We start from the raw sequence: 13944 nt of genomic DNA, 5'->3' as shown, positions 1-13944 counted from the left end.
AGTCAACAATTTGCACGATCAATGTTTAGAGGCTGCTGTGGAAAAGTCAAATCCAAAGCCGGCTTTTAGGTTTCTGTGCAGTGACCCACCTCATTCAGGATATCCATAGCTTTCTTGGCCTTTTCAACATCCATGGAACCATAAGGAGTCCAACCAATGCCCTTTTGCCAGTTGTTGTAATCTGCTTTATACACAGCCTGTTATGAAAATACAACAGAGGGAATATTGTTTACCAATGGTTAAATCATAATGATACAAAATAAAGGAAGGTTAATACTGAAACTCAAATGCATCAAGTGTCTCCTATGCACAATCTCCTAAGTCAGAAATGGACCAATATTACCCCAAGTGATAATGGAAATCACATAAATTTCCCAATCACTTGGCCCATCATTCCAACACAGCCAAAACAAAATCTCTTTAGGCTAATTCCATATCCCAGCTCTCAGTCTGTAGCTCTGAAGGATCAGCACTCATTGTGTTTATCCACCTACTTGTTAAACATGATGATGGTTTCTGCCTGTTGCAGCCTTTCAGCTGTTATTTAAGTGGAAATATTTTTCTGCAACTCCCCAATTACCTTAATCTATGCCTTCAGTTATTGATCTCTCTGCTAAAGAAAATAGATCCTTCCAGTTAACCAGCCCAGGTTTGCCTTCATTTTATACATTCTGATGAAATTTCCACTCAGTCTCCTTTATTCCAACTTACTACAGACTGGTCAAGCTTTCTTCAAAACTACAATTCTCCAGTTCTGGCAATACCCTTGTAAATCTTCTCTGCATCCACTTTAGTACTAACCATATCCCTCCTGTATGGGGTGAGCAGAATTCTACACAGTACTCAAGCTATGCCTAACTAGTGTTTTACACATTTCTGGCAATACCTCCCTGCTCTTATTTTCAAAGGCTCATAATGCTGTTTAAAGTAATCTGTTAAACAGGTACTTACATCACTCTGCAAAGTGTAGGCTTTCTTAGCCAAATCCAGAAGCAAACCATCAGGAGGCATAAAGTAACGATTCATTGGTTGCTTATAGTGTGCGTTGCTGGCAATATCTTGAGCCTTCTTGGCCTGGGAGACGTTGATCATGTCAAGTGGAGTATGATAGTTGGTCTTTGTCTCTTCATAGTCTTTTTTATATGCACGCTGAAGAGAGGACATAAACGAGGTCAGGTCTGGGTTTTTCTGGATTGAAATCTGATAGAAACAGCAGTATCCAATTTAAAAGTGAGGGATAGATAATTGATCAGCTAAGATATGTAACCAGTTTACTGCTTCACTCCTGGCCTTAGTGATTAGCTGAACTGCTATATTTTTTATTTAAGCTTTTGCCATGTTGGAATATTCAGGATGTGACACAAGTAAATATTGTTCTGATGTAAACTGCTATCCCAAAGTACATTGTGCATTTGTAACCTTCTTGATGGAAATTGAAGCTGTCATGATACAAACCATAAAATCTCTAAAGAAATCTCATATATATTTTAGCTATGCCTTTCTTTAATTTTCAGTTGAATCTAAGTAACTGCTGACTGAAGGAATATCTTTTTTATTCCTGGGAATGAGTGAGCATATTAATATTATCCAGAGATATGGCAGCTTGGTGACCTCTTACAGAATGATTGCTGCTTACTGTTGACTGCATCAGCAACTGAGTCAGGTCTTTGAACCATTAAGTGCAGAGGTGACTGCCATCCCTCCTTGGTGCCAAGTTACCAGTCCTTGAGCTCCAGTTCTCAGCTTAGTTGTTATGCAAGTCAGACAGTGTACAGGAAAACTGAACTAGTAACAGAGTAGATTTGGACAACCCTTGCACATGGAACATCTAGATAAATAGATTCAATCTTGGTCACTAGTTTATTGTTCTGAGGAGAAGACTCAAAATGTGGAGAGCTTGCTTGAATAAATGAATGTTCTCAATCTGCTGTTCAGGCTTGGGTAACACTTGCAACTTTTGGCCTTGTGGTGGAAGTCAACACATTTCCAATATCCATGTGCAAACGTTGGCCTACGAAGTGGATCACATCTGGGTGCAGGCTGCTTTCTGCACAGCTGAAGAGGCCAGCAGTTGGACCAGGCAGAGTGTACCACCAGGCCTCATCGCAGTGGCCACCAATTGTTTCCCCAGAGCTGGCTTGCCACTCCTGGAAGAGAATAAAACTGACCAGCTCAATGTTGACTGAGACTCTAGGCAATGTTTGAGGATGATAAATTAGGAATAACCAGGCCAGTGACAGAGCCAAGCACAACCCAAAAGCAGCCTGCAGCTGTAACATGAAACAAGGAAAAGCACTCTTCCTCCATGTTCAGATAGAAGGATTAGTGGGCAGGTGTTATAAGGAGAGGTTGGATAAAATTGGATTGTTTTCTCTGGTGTGGCAGAGGCTGAGGGGATACCTGGAGAAGTTTATAAGATTATGTACGGTATAGATAGGGCATACAGCTGACATCTTTTTCCCAGCATTGAAATGTCTAATACTAGAGGTCCTGCATTTAAGGTGAGAGGGGGGAAGTTCAAAGGAGATGTGCAGGGTAGGCTTTGTTACACAGAGAGTGGTGGATGCCTGGAATACGCTACCAGGGCTGGTAGTGGAGGCAAGTACAATAGATGTGTTTAAGAGACTCTTAGAGAGGCATGCGAATTCACAGAGAATGGAGGGATATGGGCATTGTGCCAGCAGAAGGAATTAGTTTACTTAGTTTTGGCACAACATCGTGGGTCAAAGGGCCTGTTCCTGTGCTGTACTGTTCTAAGTTCTACGTCCGTGTTCAACTGAAATAATGTTTTACTTTTGTTTTAGATCCCAGATTAATCTGCCGTTCATCTGAGGAAACTGACAGTGGCAACCACCATGCATTTTGCAGTCACAGACCAATTTTACAAAGGGACCCAAAACAAGGATGAGGTTCCTGATATAAATGAGAAACAGGCCTAACGATAGTTTCAGGAAGAAAGTCTGGGTTACAATAGGACATCCAAACAAATGAGGCATACAGAAAGGATATCGGAAAGTTTATAAATGTATTACCCTCTATCAATGTGTGTTTATTAGATTGCACATAATCAATTAAGAGATATCTTTATTAGTCACATGTACATAGAAACACACTTGGTAGAGCAGTTAACATCATTGTATGAGTTTTATCTAACATTTTAATTAATTTTAATGTATTTGATTGCCAGTCTATGCCTGAATAACAGAGTCTGACAGGAAAAGTGCCTGCTGTTTCCAGGAAAGTGGGAAGGCATGAGGGTTGCTGTTACATTGTCCGATGCAAGATAAAATGACAAAAGGGTCAGAATAATCCTGAAAGCCCTGATCCGGAGGTCTGGACTACTTAACCAGAGGCACAGTTTTGAATTCTGCTGTGGAATTTAAATGCAAGTACTTAAATGAATCAGGAAAAAAAATAATTTTCAATAATGGTGACACCAGACCACCAGATTATCTTAAAAACTCATTTGTTTCACTGATGTCCTTCATGGAAGGAAATTCACCTGCCTTACCCAGTCTAGCTTATGTATAACTCCAGACCCATGAATGTAGTTGACACTTCATTACCCTATGAAATGATCTAGCAGAGTTCAAAGGGTATTTAGGGATGGGCAATAAATGCCAGCCTTGCCAGCAAAGTCCACAACACCAGATAAGTATAAAGAAGATATTGTAGCTGATCATAGGAGTAACCAGGGAAACTGCACCTTCCAGTAAATTCATATTAAATCAGCTGGAAGAAAGCCAGAATTGCAACACCTTACTTTGAATTCCCTCATGCCAATGTACAGAAGTGTTAACTTTTCCTCAGCACCTCAATTCATAGCATGTCTGAGATGAACAACTCAATATCATGAAGAACACTAGTTTTAATCTGTGCCATGATACTCCGCTGAACCCAGATCAAGCAGTTTAGTGCTCATATCCCAAGTGTGGGGCCTTTTTACTCACCTCACTTTGCATCTTTGCCACATGCACAGAGTGCAAGATCTTAGGGTCGTCTTCAATACATTGAGCTCCAATGTGTTTCCCGCGAGACTTTTCATAGCCTTGCTTATATTTCACCTAAAGGAGAAACATTTCCAGCTTTAGTATGGCAGAAATAGGATTTCAAAATGGGATTTAAATCTAACTATAATTATTTTGATTATTCTCTTCGTGCAAATGTTTTTGAGACTGTTAGATAAGGAAGTGTCCAGTGTAGTTCCCAGTTTGGGTTATGTGCCAAGTAATCTTGTTCTGTTTCACCTTAGCAACGTATCTTGCCTCCAACATCCAATAAACTACCTCTAAGGAAAGGTTGCTAACTTGAAACTTGAAATATTCTCTGTTGTTCTCTCTCCATTAGATGATGTCTGACCTGTGACGTACTTCAAACTTTGCTTTATTTCACAGGAACTTCAGATTCCTCAAACTCTGGAGTCTGGCACCCTTGGGATCTACCTGATGCTGGTCCTCAGAAAATTGAGACCACAGGAATTGCCTCTGATCATCTTCCTCCAAGCAGGAGTTTAGGCACTTCCCGGGTCCTGTAAGGGTTCCAAGAACTGTCCGTAAACCGAAGTTTCCCTAAGTAGGAAACGCTGTTGGCTGAGGTTGCAAAAGTTGCACTAGTAGGTTATTTATCTACAGATTAGTACAGATCCGAGTTAGATCTATGTTAGAATTGGTACAAATCGGTACCACAGATTCAGAGGATGGGAGTTGTTGCTCCACAGAATGTCGGACTAAGGAGTTTCAGCCTGTAGTACTAGCTTCCATTTCTGACAAAAGTAACTCTGTGACTCATGAGACAGACCCAACTAACCAGTCGGTTTTTAGTTGTCTATCAGTTCTGTGAGTGAAAGTATTATAATGTCAGTGTCTACAGGCCAAGGTCTACACACTGCTCTTAATAATTGCAGACTCCTCATTTTCTTTGTGTTTTTCATTCCCTGTCTATCTCCAATCTGCCAGATTTGTTTGGATTTTCTGCCACATTCCTCATTGTGCAACTTTTCATTGCTATTATAACTTTTCACTGCATCATTGAGATGAACTTTGTGGTTCACCAAGCAGTTTTTTCAACTCTGTCCATCATTTTGAAATGACAGTTGACAGGCTACAGGATGAATAAGGGTCAGTGTTGCTGAAGATAGGCCTATGTTGTCCCCTCTCTCTGGTCTCAGTAGAAAGATTCACTATCTTCTTATAGTAGTAATAGATCACATCCAGAATATTAACCTAACATCTTGCTTTACAGATGCAGGTGGACATTCTGCACATTTCCACGAGCTTACATAAAATTACATATGGAGCAGAAATACTAGGCACATCTGCAAATATAAGCAGCATCCTCTGAGCCTGTAGATGGAGTACACCACACATTTCTAGTAACTTAAGTAAAAATACCACTTAGGCAACTGGGGAGTTTAAATTCAAATAATTAAATAAAATGTGGAATTACCAGACTGTCACTAACAACCCATCTGTTTCACTAATGTCCTGCCAAGAGGAGGAAATCTGCTATCCTTACCTTATATGTCATTCATATTTTGGTATTTCCTTATAACATTGGAGGAGGCCATTTGGCCCATCAAACCTCTGACTTTCAGAGCAGTCCCATCAGTCCCATTCCCACATTTATTTTGTTGTAACTGATGTCCATTAAGACCTACCCACCCCAATTCTGCCACCACCGACCCACTGTAGAAAGAAGATATAGTTGCAAATTCACTTAACCACCAGCACGTCTTTGGGACGTGGAAGGAAACCAGAACACTTGGGGGAATCCCATGTAATCACAGGGAATTCTTCAAACTTCACAAGACTGAACTCAAGATTCATCATTGTTGTTGACTTGTAAATGCCAACTGAAGTGGCCTCGCAATCTTCTCAGTTCAGGAAGCAATTAGGGTTAATAAATGTTGAATTTTCCAGTGTTGTCCACATACTGTGGACAAATGAATAAAAAACAATGTGTTGCACATGCCATTCATTCAATCTGATCCATGATAGCATTCAAAGTCTCCAACCTCCCTACTTCTGTTGCCCCCAACCAACATATCATCTTCTTTTCATTCTTCAATATTTATTCCCTTTCTCCTTAAATGTCTCAAGCATGTCTTGCAGTAGCAGTTTCTGTTTGACTTTTAGGAATAAACCATTTGCAGCTTATGTTGAGGTTAGACAATGCTGCAATTACTTACATCACTTGCAATATTTCTCTGTGCCTTTGCTGCTATAATAGGTATGGCATCCATCCTGATGTTGCAGTGCTTGGCCTTATCTTTGTCCCAGTCATATTTGTAACAATTCTAGGAAGGAGAGAAAAAAAATCAAGTAATAAAGGACGACAATGCTTTATGTCCTTTTAAATATTTTACAAAGACACATTTAACTTATACAGGATTTGATGCAGTGGCAGGAATTTAAAGGGTTAAGAATTACAATCTGGTCAAGGAACCAATTTCAACATTCCAATTTCCAGGTTCTACAAAGCTGGGACGTAAGGTGGGAATCTACCATGCCTACAGACCATAGGAAACTCAATGGCTTAAGTAAAGTGAGGTCAATTCAGGGGAGAAGTGTTTTTATGGCACTACTCACAGGCCAGTGTGAGCTGGAGTGCTTCCCTTGGCTTTCCTAAATTCCTTATCATTTTAACATATCACACGGGGAATATTCTCAATGGTTCCCCCTCTGAACTACTCTGTAAACCTCACCATTTTAAGTAATCTCACCAACTTCTTCTTAAACTGTTTCTCAAACTATAATATGTTCAAATCATAGGAAGTACAGCACAATACAGGCCCTTCAGCCCACAATGTTGTGTCGACCTTTAAACCTCACCTAAAAACTACCTAAACCCTTCCCCCCACATATCCTTCCATTTTAACTTCCTCCATATGCTTATCTAGCAATCTCTTGAATTTGACCAATGTACCTGCCTCCACCGCTGCCCAAGGCAGCGCATTCCATGCCCCAACCACTCTCTGGGTAAAAAACCTTCCTCTGATATCTCCCTTGAACTTCCCCCCAATTACTTTAAAGCCATGCCCTCTTGTATTGAGCATTGGTGCCCTGGGAAAGAGGCGCTGGCTGTCTATCTATTCCTCTTAATATTTTGTATACCTCTATCATGTCTCCTCTCATCCTAGCCCTAGCTCCCTTAGTCTCTCCTCATAATGCATACTCTCTAAACCAGGCAGCATCCTGGTAAATCTCCTCTGCACTCCTTCCAACACTTCCACATCCTTCACAGTTTCTGATCCCTCCCCATTGTCTATCATTATCCAGGAAATTGCCAATCAACCCTATTATATTTGCCTCTTCTCCCTCAGCTTACTAGAAACTCTCCTACCGGGCTTGCAGTGCATGACCCTTTGACATGAAGGAGATTATTTGGGTCTCTGTCACCTGGGGGATAACAGATTGCCTGCCTTTTGTTGAAATTCATCCTGTTGAAGGGAGTGAAAGTGAAAACCACCTGCAGTGGCTTTGAAATGAATAAACAAGTGTTGTTCAAAAGAGTATGTGAAAAGCAGCATTCCACAATACGATTCTTCACTCTTTCCTCCCCAACGTTCACACTGGGATTTCATAAAACTATAGCGTGTTTTGACACCAAGTACAAATCAAACTAAGATCCTTCTGTCGTAACACAGAGATTCTGAAACTGACTTTTGTTTAAAATACACTTGCACAGAAGACAATTGAAGAGCATAGTATCTACTTACATCGCTTAGATTGTATGCATTCACTCTGGACTGGATGAAAGAAGGACTATCATGGGGAATGGTACATCTGAACTTTTCCTTCTCATAGTCTGCTTTGTAATTTAGCTGTAAGAGGGGATAACATGAAATTAGCAATAGCAAACTACAGATCGAATCTGTATTGTATAACTTATAACAAAACTTAACACATAGCATCAACAGCCAGGATGAAGAAAGCCCTGAATACAAAGATTACACTGTGACCCGACAGCATAACCATCACGTGTTATGTATTTACAGTAGGAAATGAAAACAGAGTGTGCTGGAAATACTCAGCGGATCTGGCAGCATCCATGGAGAAACAGAGTGAATGGCGATGATATTTCATCCAATAGATAATTTGAAATATTGACTCCATTTCTCTTTCCACTAATGCAGCTTGGTTTGCTGAATATTTCCAGCATTTTCTAGATATATTTCAGATTTCCAGCATGTGCAGTGTTTATTTTACATATGTTTGCAAAAGGGTGGTTTTGGTTAGATTGAACTAAATATTTTTATTACATTCATTGGGTCCCATCTTTGTTCAATTTGTGATGTAAAAGTGAAAACCATATAAATGCAACTCATAAATAATTATGGAGACAATGGACTTGACCTTTTCCAGCTAACCGTTGGAAGCCATACACATTCCTATTTTGAGATTACAATTTATAGTTGAGATTATATTAAAATCCCTAATCAAAGGTCTGAAACTAGTATCTGCAGTACTTTTCAAATGGAGCATGAAAGATCAGAAGACCAAACACAGGAGGAACAACAACACCCCAGAGTGTTTACAGATACTTACATCACTCAGCTGTTTGGCATTGATCTGGGCTTGCACCATAACTGGAGAATCCACCACTTGAGTGAACTTGATTTTATCAGGATGCGTTTTATAAACTGGCTGCAATTCAATAAAATTAAACAAAAGTGATTGGAACAAAGATATTTCAAACCATTATTATTTTTCATTCATGGATTTAAATATGTGCAACTTCTCCAACACTGAAAAATGACAGAACCTGTTCACGGCTTGGGAATTGGTTAGATCACAGGGAAGTCTAAAGCAAGTAAAGCCTCTTAATTTTGTAAAACTCTGAATGCCAATGAGAAATTGGAATTGGAATTGGCTTATTATTGTCACTTGTACCAATGTACCATTGTCTTGCATTCCATTCATACAGATTAATTACACAGTGCATTGAAGTCATACAAGGAAAAACAATACAGAATGCAGAATAAAGTGTCAAGGCTACAGAGAAGTGAGATTATATATGGACACATTGGATTGAAATTGTCTCATCTCTTCTAATTTCTATAGTTTATGATTCCATTCTATCTATCCTCAGAGCAATATGATCTCCAACAGGGTGACACGAGATCTTGAATTTGTAGTGGTATAGTTGTTTGTAGTGATTAAGGTATTCTAGGGTAATGACAATTGATCAGGAGAAATGAGATCAAATCTCAATAAAAATTAAAGCAATTAAATTCAATGAGAAATCTAGAATAAGGAAACAGTATCAGCACTGGAATCCACGAGACTACTGGACTGTCAGAAAATCTATCCGCTCAGTTCAAAGAGAAATTAGGACGGGCAATAAATACTGGCCCACATTCCATGAATGAATAACTAAAAATACTGAACCATAGAACAATACAGCACAATACAGGCCCTTCGGCCCACCACATTGTGCCGACTTTTAAACCATGCCTAAGACTATCTAACCCCTTCCTCCCACATATCCCCTATTTTAAATTCCTCCATATGCTTATCTAACAATCTCTTGAATTTGACCAATGTACCTGCCTCCACCACTACCCCAGGCAGTGCATTCCATGCACCAACCACTCTCGGGGTAAAAAACCTCCTTCTGATATCTCCCTTGAACTTCCCACCCATTACTTTAAAACCATGCCCTCTTGTATTGAGCATTGGTGCCCTGGGAAAGAGGCGCTGGCTGTCTACTTTATCTATTCCTCTTAATATTTTGTATACCTCTATCATGTCTCCCCTCATCCTCCTTCTCTCCAATGAGTAAAGCCCAAGCTCCCTTCATCTCTCCTCATAATCCATACTCTCCAAACCAAGCAGAATCCTGGTAAATCTCCTCTGCACCCTTTCCAACACTTCCACATCCTGACAATAAGAATTCTTGGTTAATTGGTTACATTAGGATATTAGTAATAGACCACATTTTAGACACTTACGTCTTTACACTGATAACTATTCTTCATAGCTTCATACTCTGGAGTAAGAGTTTGAGGGAAGTAACAGCTTAATTTATCCAGTTCATAATCTGCTTTATAAGCTTTCTGAAAGAGAAATATGATGTTATTATAATTCAGGGGTAACAAGGGCACAACAAAAATTTATCAGTTGTTGTGGACATAATTTCTGTTTACTTACATCGCTTTTCATTGCTCCGACCTTCAAACAATGAAGCGTGTATGGATCCTCATGGCTGCCAATATAATGACCCTTAACTTCATCATCATACTTCTGCTTATACTTAACCTAAAAATGGAGAGATTCATCATACTGATGTTGGCCCACTTCAAGTGGCTAATTTTAAATTCAAGATTGCTAAATAACTCTGGGACTTACATCACTGAAATCCTTCAGAACTTGGTCTGTTTTGAACTTTGGAGTTTCACAATAATTGATGCTTGTCCTGACAGCTTTCTCATAACCTTCCTTGTACAGTTTCTGGGGAAAAAAAAAGAAAGTGACAGGTAAACACAGCCAAAGTCAATTATTTGATGTGCAGCAGAATGTAAATTGCCTGCTCCTATCTTCAACTCTGTGGTTTCACCCCAACTTTTTCTTTGTAATCTCTTCCCTGCTGACAGCCCTCCTTCTGTATACTTGTGGACTCTATCCCTGACTTGGATTCACACCCTTTATTTCACTGTTATCTCACAGCCTTCAGAAACCTTAGCCTCTCTTTCTGAATGTCCCCAAATCCTCTTACCTCTCCGTTTCTCTTTCCACCAAGCTTGTAACCATCACTCCTACATCTCACACCATTGCACAGCTTTGAACTAAATTTAATTTCTCCCCAGATACTGCTTGACCTGTTGAGTACTCCCAAAATTTCTCTTGCTATCTCAGATCTCCGCATTAGTAGTACTTTGATTTTGCATCGCCAGTAATATCCCTACTTTCTACCCCCAAACTGTTTCCCTTGGATTCCACCTAGGAATTATTTTTGAAGTCATCCTCTTACTCATGTACAACCAGGCTCTAGATTTTTATCTACACATTTATTCTTTGTATTTATTTTCTTCATTCTACCCAATTACCTAAGTGTGTTTATTACATTAAGGCTGATACGCAAAATGACATTGTTACTCACATCACTAGCTGATTTCCCAGCAAGCTTGTACTGCTGAAGGAGTGGGTTTTCAGTAGCAGGTAGTGTGTTGTAATCTGTTTGATGTTTGGTCTTCTCATAGTCCTTTTTATATTTTACCTAAAGAAATGAGAAAAGCAAACAAAAAAAGGTGAGCAGACTGAGTCTCTTGTGAAATGTTATGTGCTCAAGTTTGCTGTTGATATAAACCAGGTAGTGTGGGTTGTCTGGGCAATGCAGAGAAGATTCAGGGGCGTATTGACCAGTTAAGCAAATGGGTGAGGACATGGCAGATGGAACACGATATGAAAAACAAATCATGCCCGCCACTTAGGTAGAAAAAAAATCAGCACCTTTAAATGATGAGGAATTGGTTTTCTAGGGGACCCCAGCTGTCCTTTGCACAAATCATTGAAGATGAATGTGCAGGTTCAGTAAGTACTTAAAAAGTAAGTCAAACAGTATGTTGAGCTTTATTTCAAGAGGATTTGAGTACAAGAGGAAAGATAACTTACTGCAATAATAGAGGACTATTCCTGGAATATTAAGTACAGATCTGGTATCCATACCTAAAGAAGGATATCTTGCAGTAGCTGGAGTGTCACAAAGGTTAACCTGATTGATTCCTGGGGAAGTGGATTGCCTTATGAGGAGAAATTAAGCACACTGGGCCTAAAATCTCTAGAATTTAGGTGAATAAGAATTGACCTCATTGAAACAAATAAAATAATTACTTGGGTTCTCAGAGTCAATGCAGGGGTAATGTTTCCCCTGTCAGGGGGGTATATAAAACCAAGGGTCATCATCCCAAGATAAGAACTGAGCTATCTGGAACTGAGATGACATTTAGAGGGTAGAGAATTCCAAAGATCCATTGTAATGAATGAATGGAATGAATAGATTGGAATTTATGGATCTATGAAAGTCTCTACCCAAAAGAGCTGAGAAAGCTCAATCACTGCGTATATTCAAGGCAGAGATTGATAGATTTTTGGGTGTTAAGGGAATCGAGAGATATGTTGTTACTGCCACAAAGTAGTATTGGAATTAAAAGACAGGCCATTATCTCGGTGAATGGCAGAGCAGGCATGAGAGACTGGAGGGCCCCTTCCTGCTTCTGTTTCTGATGTTGCTATATTCTTGTGAAAAGGCTAAGGGTGACCTAATAGAAGTCCTTAAAATTATGAAAGGATTTGAGGGGAAGAACATAACTAGAGATCATCAATATTATACAGGTACCAAGAAATCCAACAGGGAATTCAGAACAAATTTCCTCACCCAGAGAGTGGTGCGAATGTGGAGTTTACTACCAGAGAGAGCAGTTGAAGTGAATGGTATGGATATAAAGCTGGACAAGTATATGAGGGAGAGTGGGATAGAGTTTAATGCTGATAGATTTAGATGAGAAAAGACAGGAGTAGGCACAAGTGGAATATAAATCGACTGGTTGGGGGAATGGCCTGTTTCTGTGCCGCAATCCTACGTAAGTGAGATTTCAGTCCTTCCATTGAGAGGACAATTAGTTTATGATACAACAGCCTAAATTTCAGAGGTGGGCAAGTTTCCAGGAGTGCAAAAGATGGTGCCACCTTGTCCAGTTTACTGACTGAGACCTAAATTCATGCCAGCTTCAAGCTTCCTGGTACCACACTGAACTTTAAAGAAAACACACAAAAACAAGAAATAACTGTAAGTGCAGTCAATTTAACAGACAAAAATTAATCTCACTCGGAACAAACTTCTCTCATGCCTAACTATTCATGTTTGCTGCAGTGGTATTGTGAACCAAGAAAATTGACTATATCAATTCAATTACCATTGCAGATAAGTTTTGATGTATCAAGATTCTGGATTACTTATAAACGCAATGCCACTAGCATCTTTTGATTGTCTTATTTCCTCTCTTTGTTTCACCTGAGGTAATAATCAGTTTAAAATATAAAATGTAGAGATGCTCAAAGGATGAAGTGTGAATCATTTACCGCACTAGATGCATTTGCAGCACGCTTATTGGCTTCATATTCTGGGGTTTCAGTCTGCATGAAGTAAATTTGGTCTTTCATTTCCTCATAGGCAGCATTATACACTTTCTGATTGAAAAAGGAAAAAAAAGCACAAAGCCATTGTTTAGTTAATTCATCATCTTCTGAGGGCTCATGATAGATACCATCAAACCACATCCAAAGCAAGTGGGGTTTTAGATATAAATCTACGCATTTCATCCTAATCTTGCACAAGACCTAAGCTAGACTCCATTTTCCTCTGGGTGAAACACATACATAGCCACCCTTTGGAAAAGATTCAGAAGAGGATAACAAGAATGATTGTCAGTTTAAAACTTGGTTACTCATGTGGACTTAAAGCTGGTTTTGTTCACCTTAGAGTTACATGTATGTCCATGTTAGTCTTCTTTCATAGTGAGTTAGTTGATGTATGTGTGCTCCATCTTGAAGAGAAGGAATGCTTCATGCTCATATTTAAAATTATTTTTCCCCAGTGAAATTGGGGATCTGATTTAAATTGCCAACTGGGTTTCCCAAGGCTTTCTTAGAGTGGCACCAGACTGGAGATGGGAGGTCCAAAGGCCAGGTGCTTTTTCGAATGCTCCTCGAGGACCAGGAGGAAGATTTGTGATTTCCCACCACACTCCCCCACCTGCCTGCCTCCCTCAGGAAAAGTTTCTGCTGATTGTGATCTCTCTTCACTGCAGCTATAAGTCTAACCTTCACCCTCTCTAAACCCTTGATACCAAGCTGTCTGGTACATAATCTGCCATCTCAACTTCTTCTCAACTTATGCTATTCCTCTCCCTCCCTATCATCTTCTACCTATGCTAACTGTCTTGCC

General features: G+C 39.6%; 1 protein-coding gene across 1 annotated transcript in view; it reads right to left on the bottom strand.

Annotated features, from left to right (window-relative positions):
- neb (nebulin) overlaps positions 1-13944 on the bottom strand; it is a 269812-nt gene that overhangs the window by 224256 nt on the left and 31612 nt on the right. The window contains exons 11-21 of the mRNA XM_052025719.1: positions 13080-13187; positions 11101-11217; positions 10350-10451; positions 10152-10259; positions 9953-10057; positions 8547-8645; positions 7718-7822; positions 6188-6295; positions 3951-4064; positions 952-1149; positions 90-197 (exon numbers count right to left, since the gene is read on the bottom strand). Coding sequence (XP_051881679.1) covers positions 90-197; positions 952-1149; positions 3951-4064; positions 6188-6295; positions 7718-7822; positions 8547-8645; positions 9953-10057; positions 10152-10259; positions 10350-10451; positions 11101-11217; positions 13080-13187 — 1272 coding nt within the window. The remainder of the gene's footprint in view (positions 1-89; positions 198-951; positions 1150-3950; positions 4065-6187; positions 6296-7717; positions 7823-8546; positions 8646-9952; positions 10058-10151; positions 10260-10349; positions 10452-11100; positions 11218-13079; positions 13188-13944) is intronic.

The sequence above is a fragment of the Pristis pectinata genome, chromosome 1 (genome assembly GCF_009764475.1).
Source record: "Pristis pectinata isolate sPriPec2 chromosome 1, sPriPec2.1.pri, whole genome shotgun sequence".
NCBI lineage: Eukaryota > Metazoa > Chordata > Chondrichthyes > Rhinopristiformes > Pristidae > Pristis > Pristis pectinata.
This window is presented reverse-complemented; position numbering and strand designations above follow the sequence as displayed.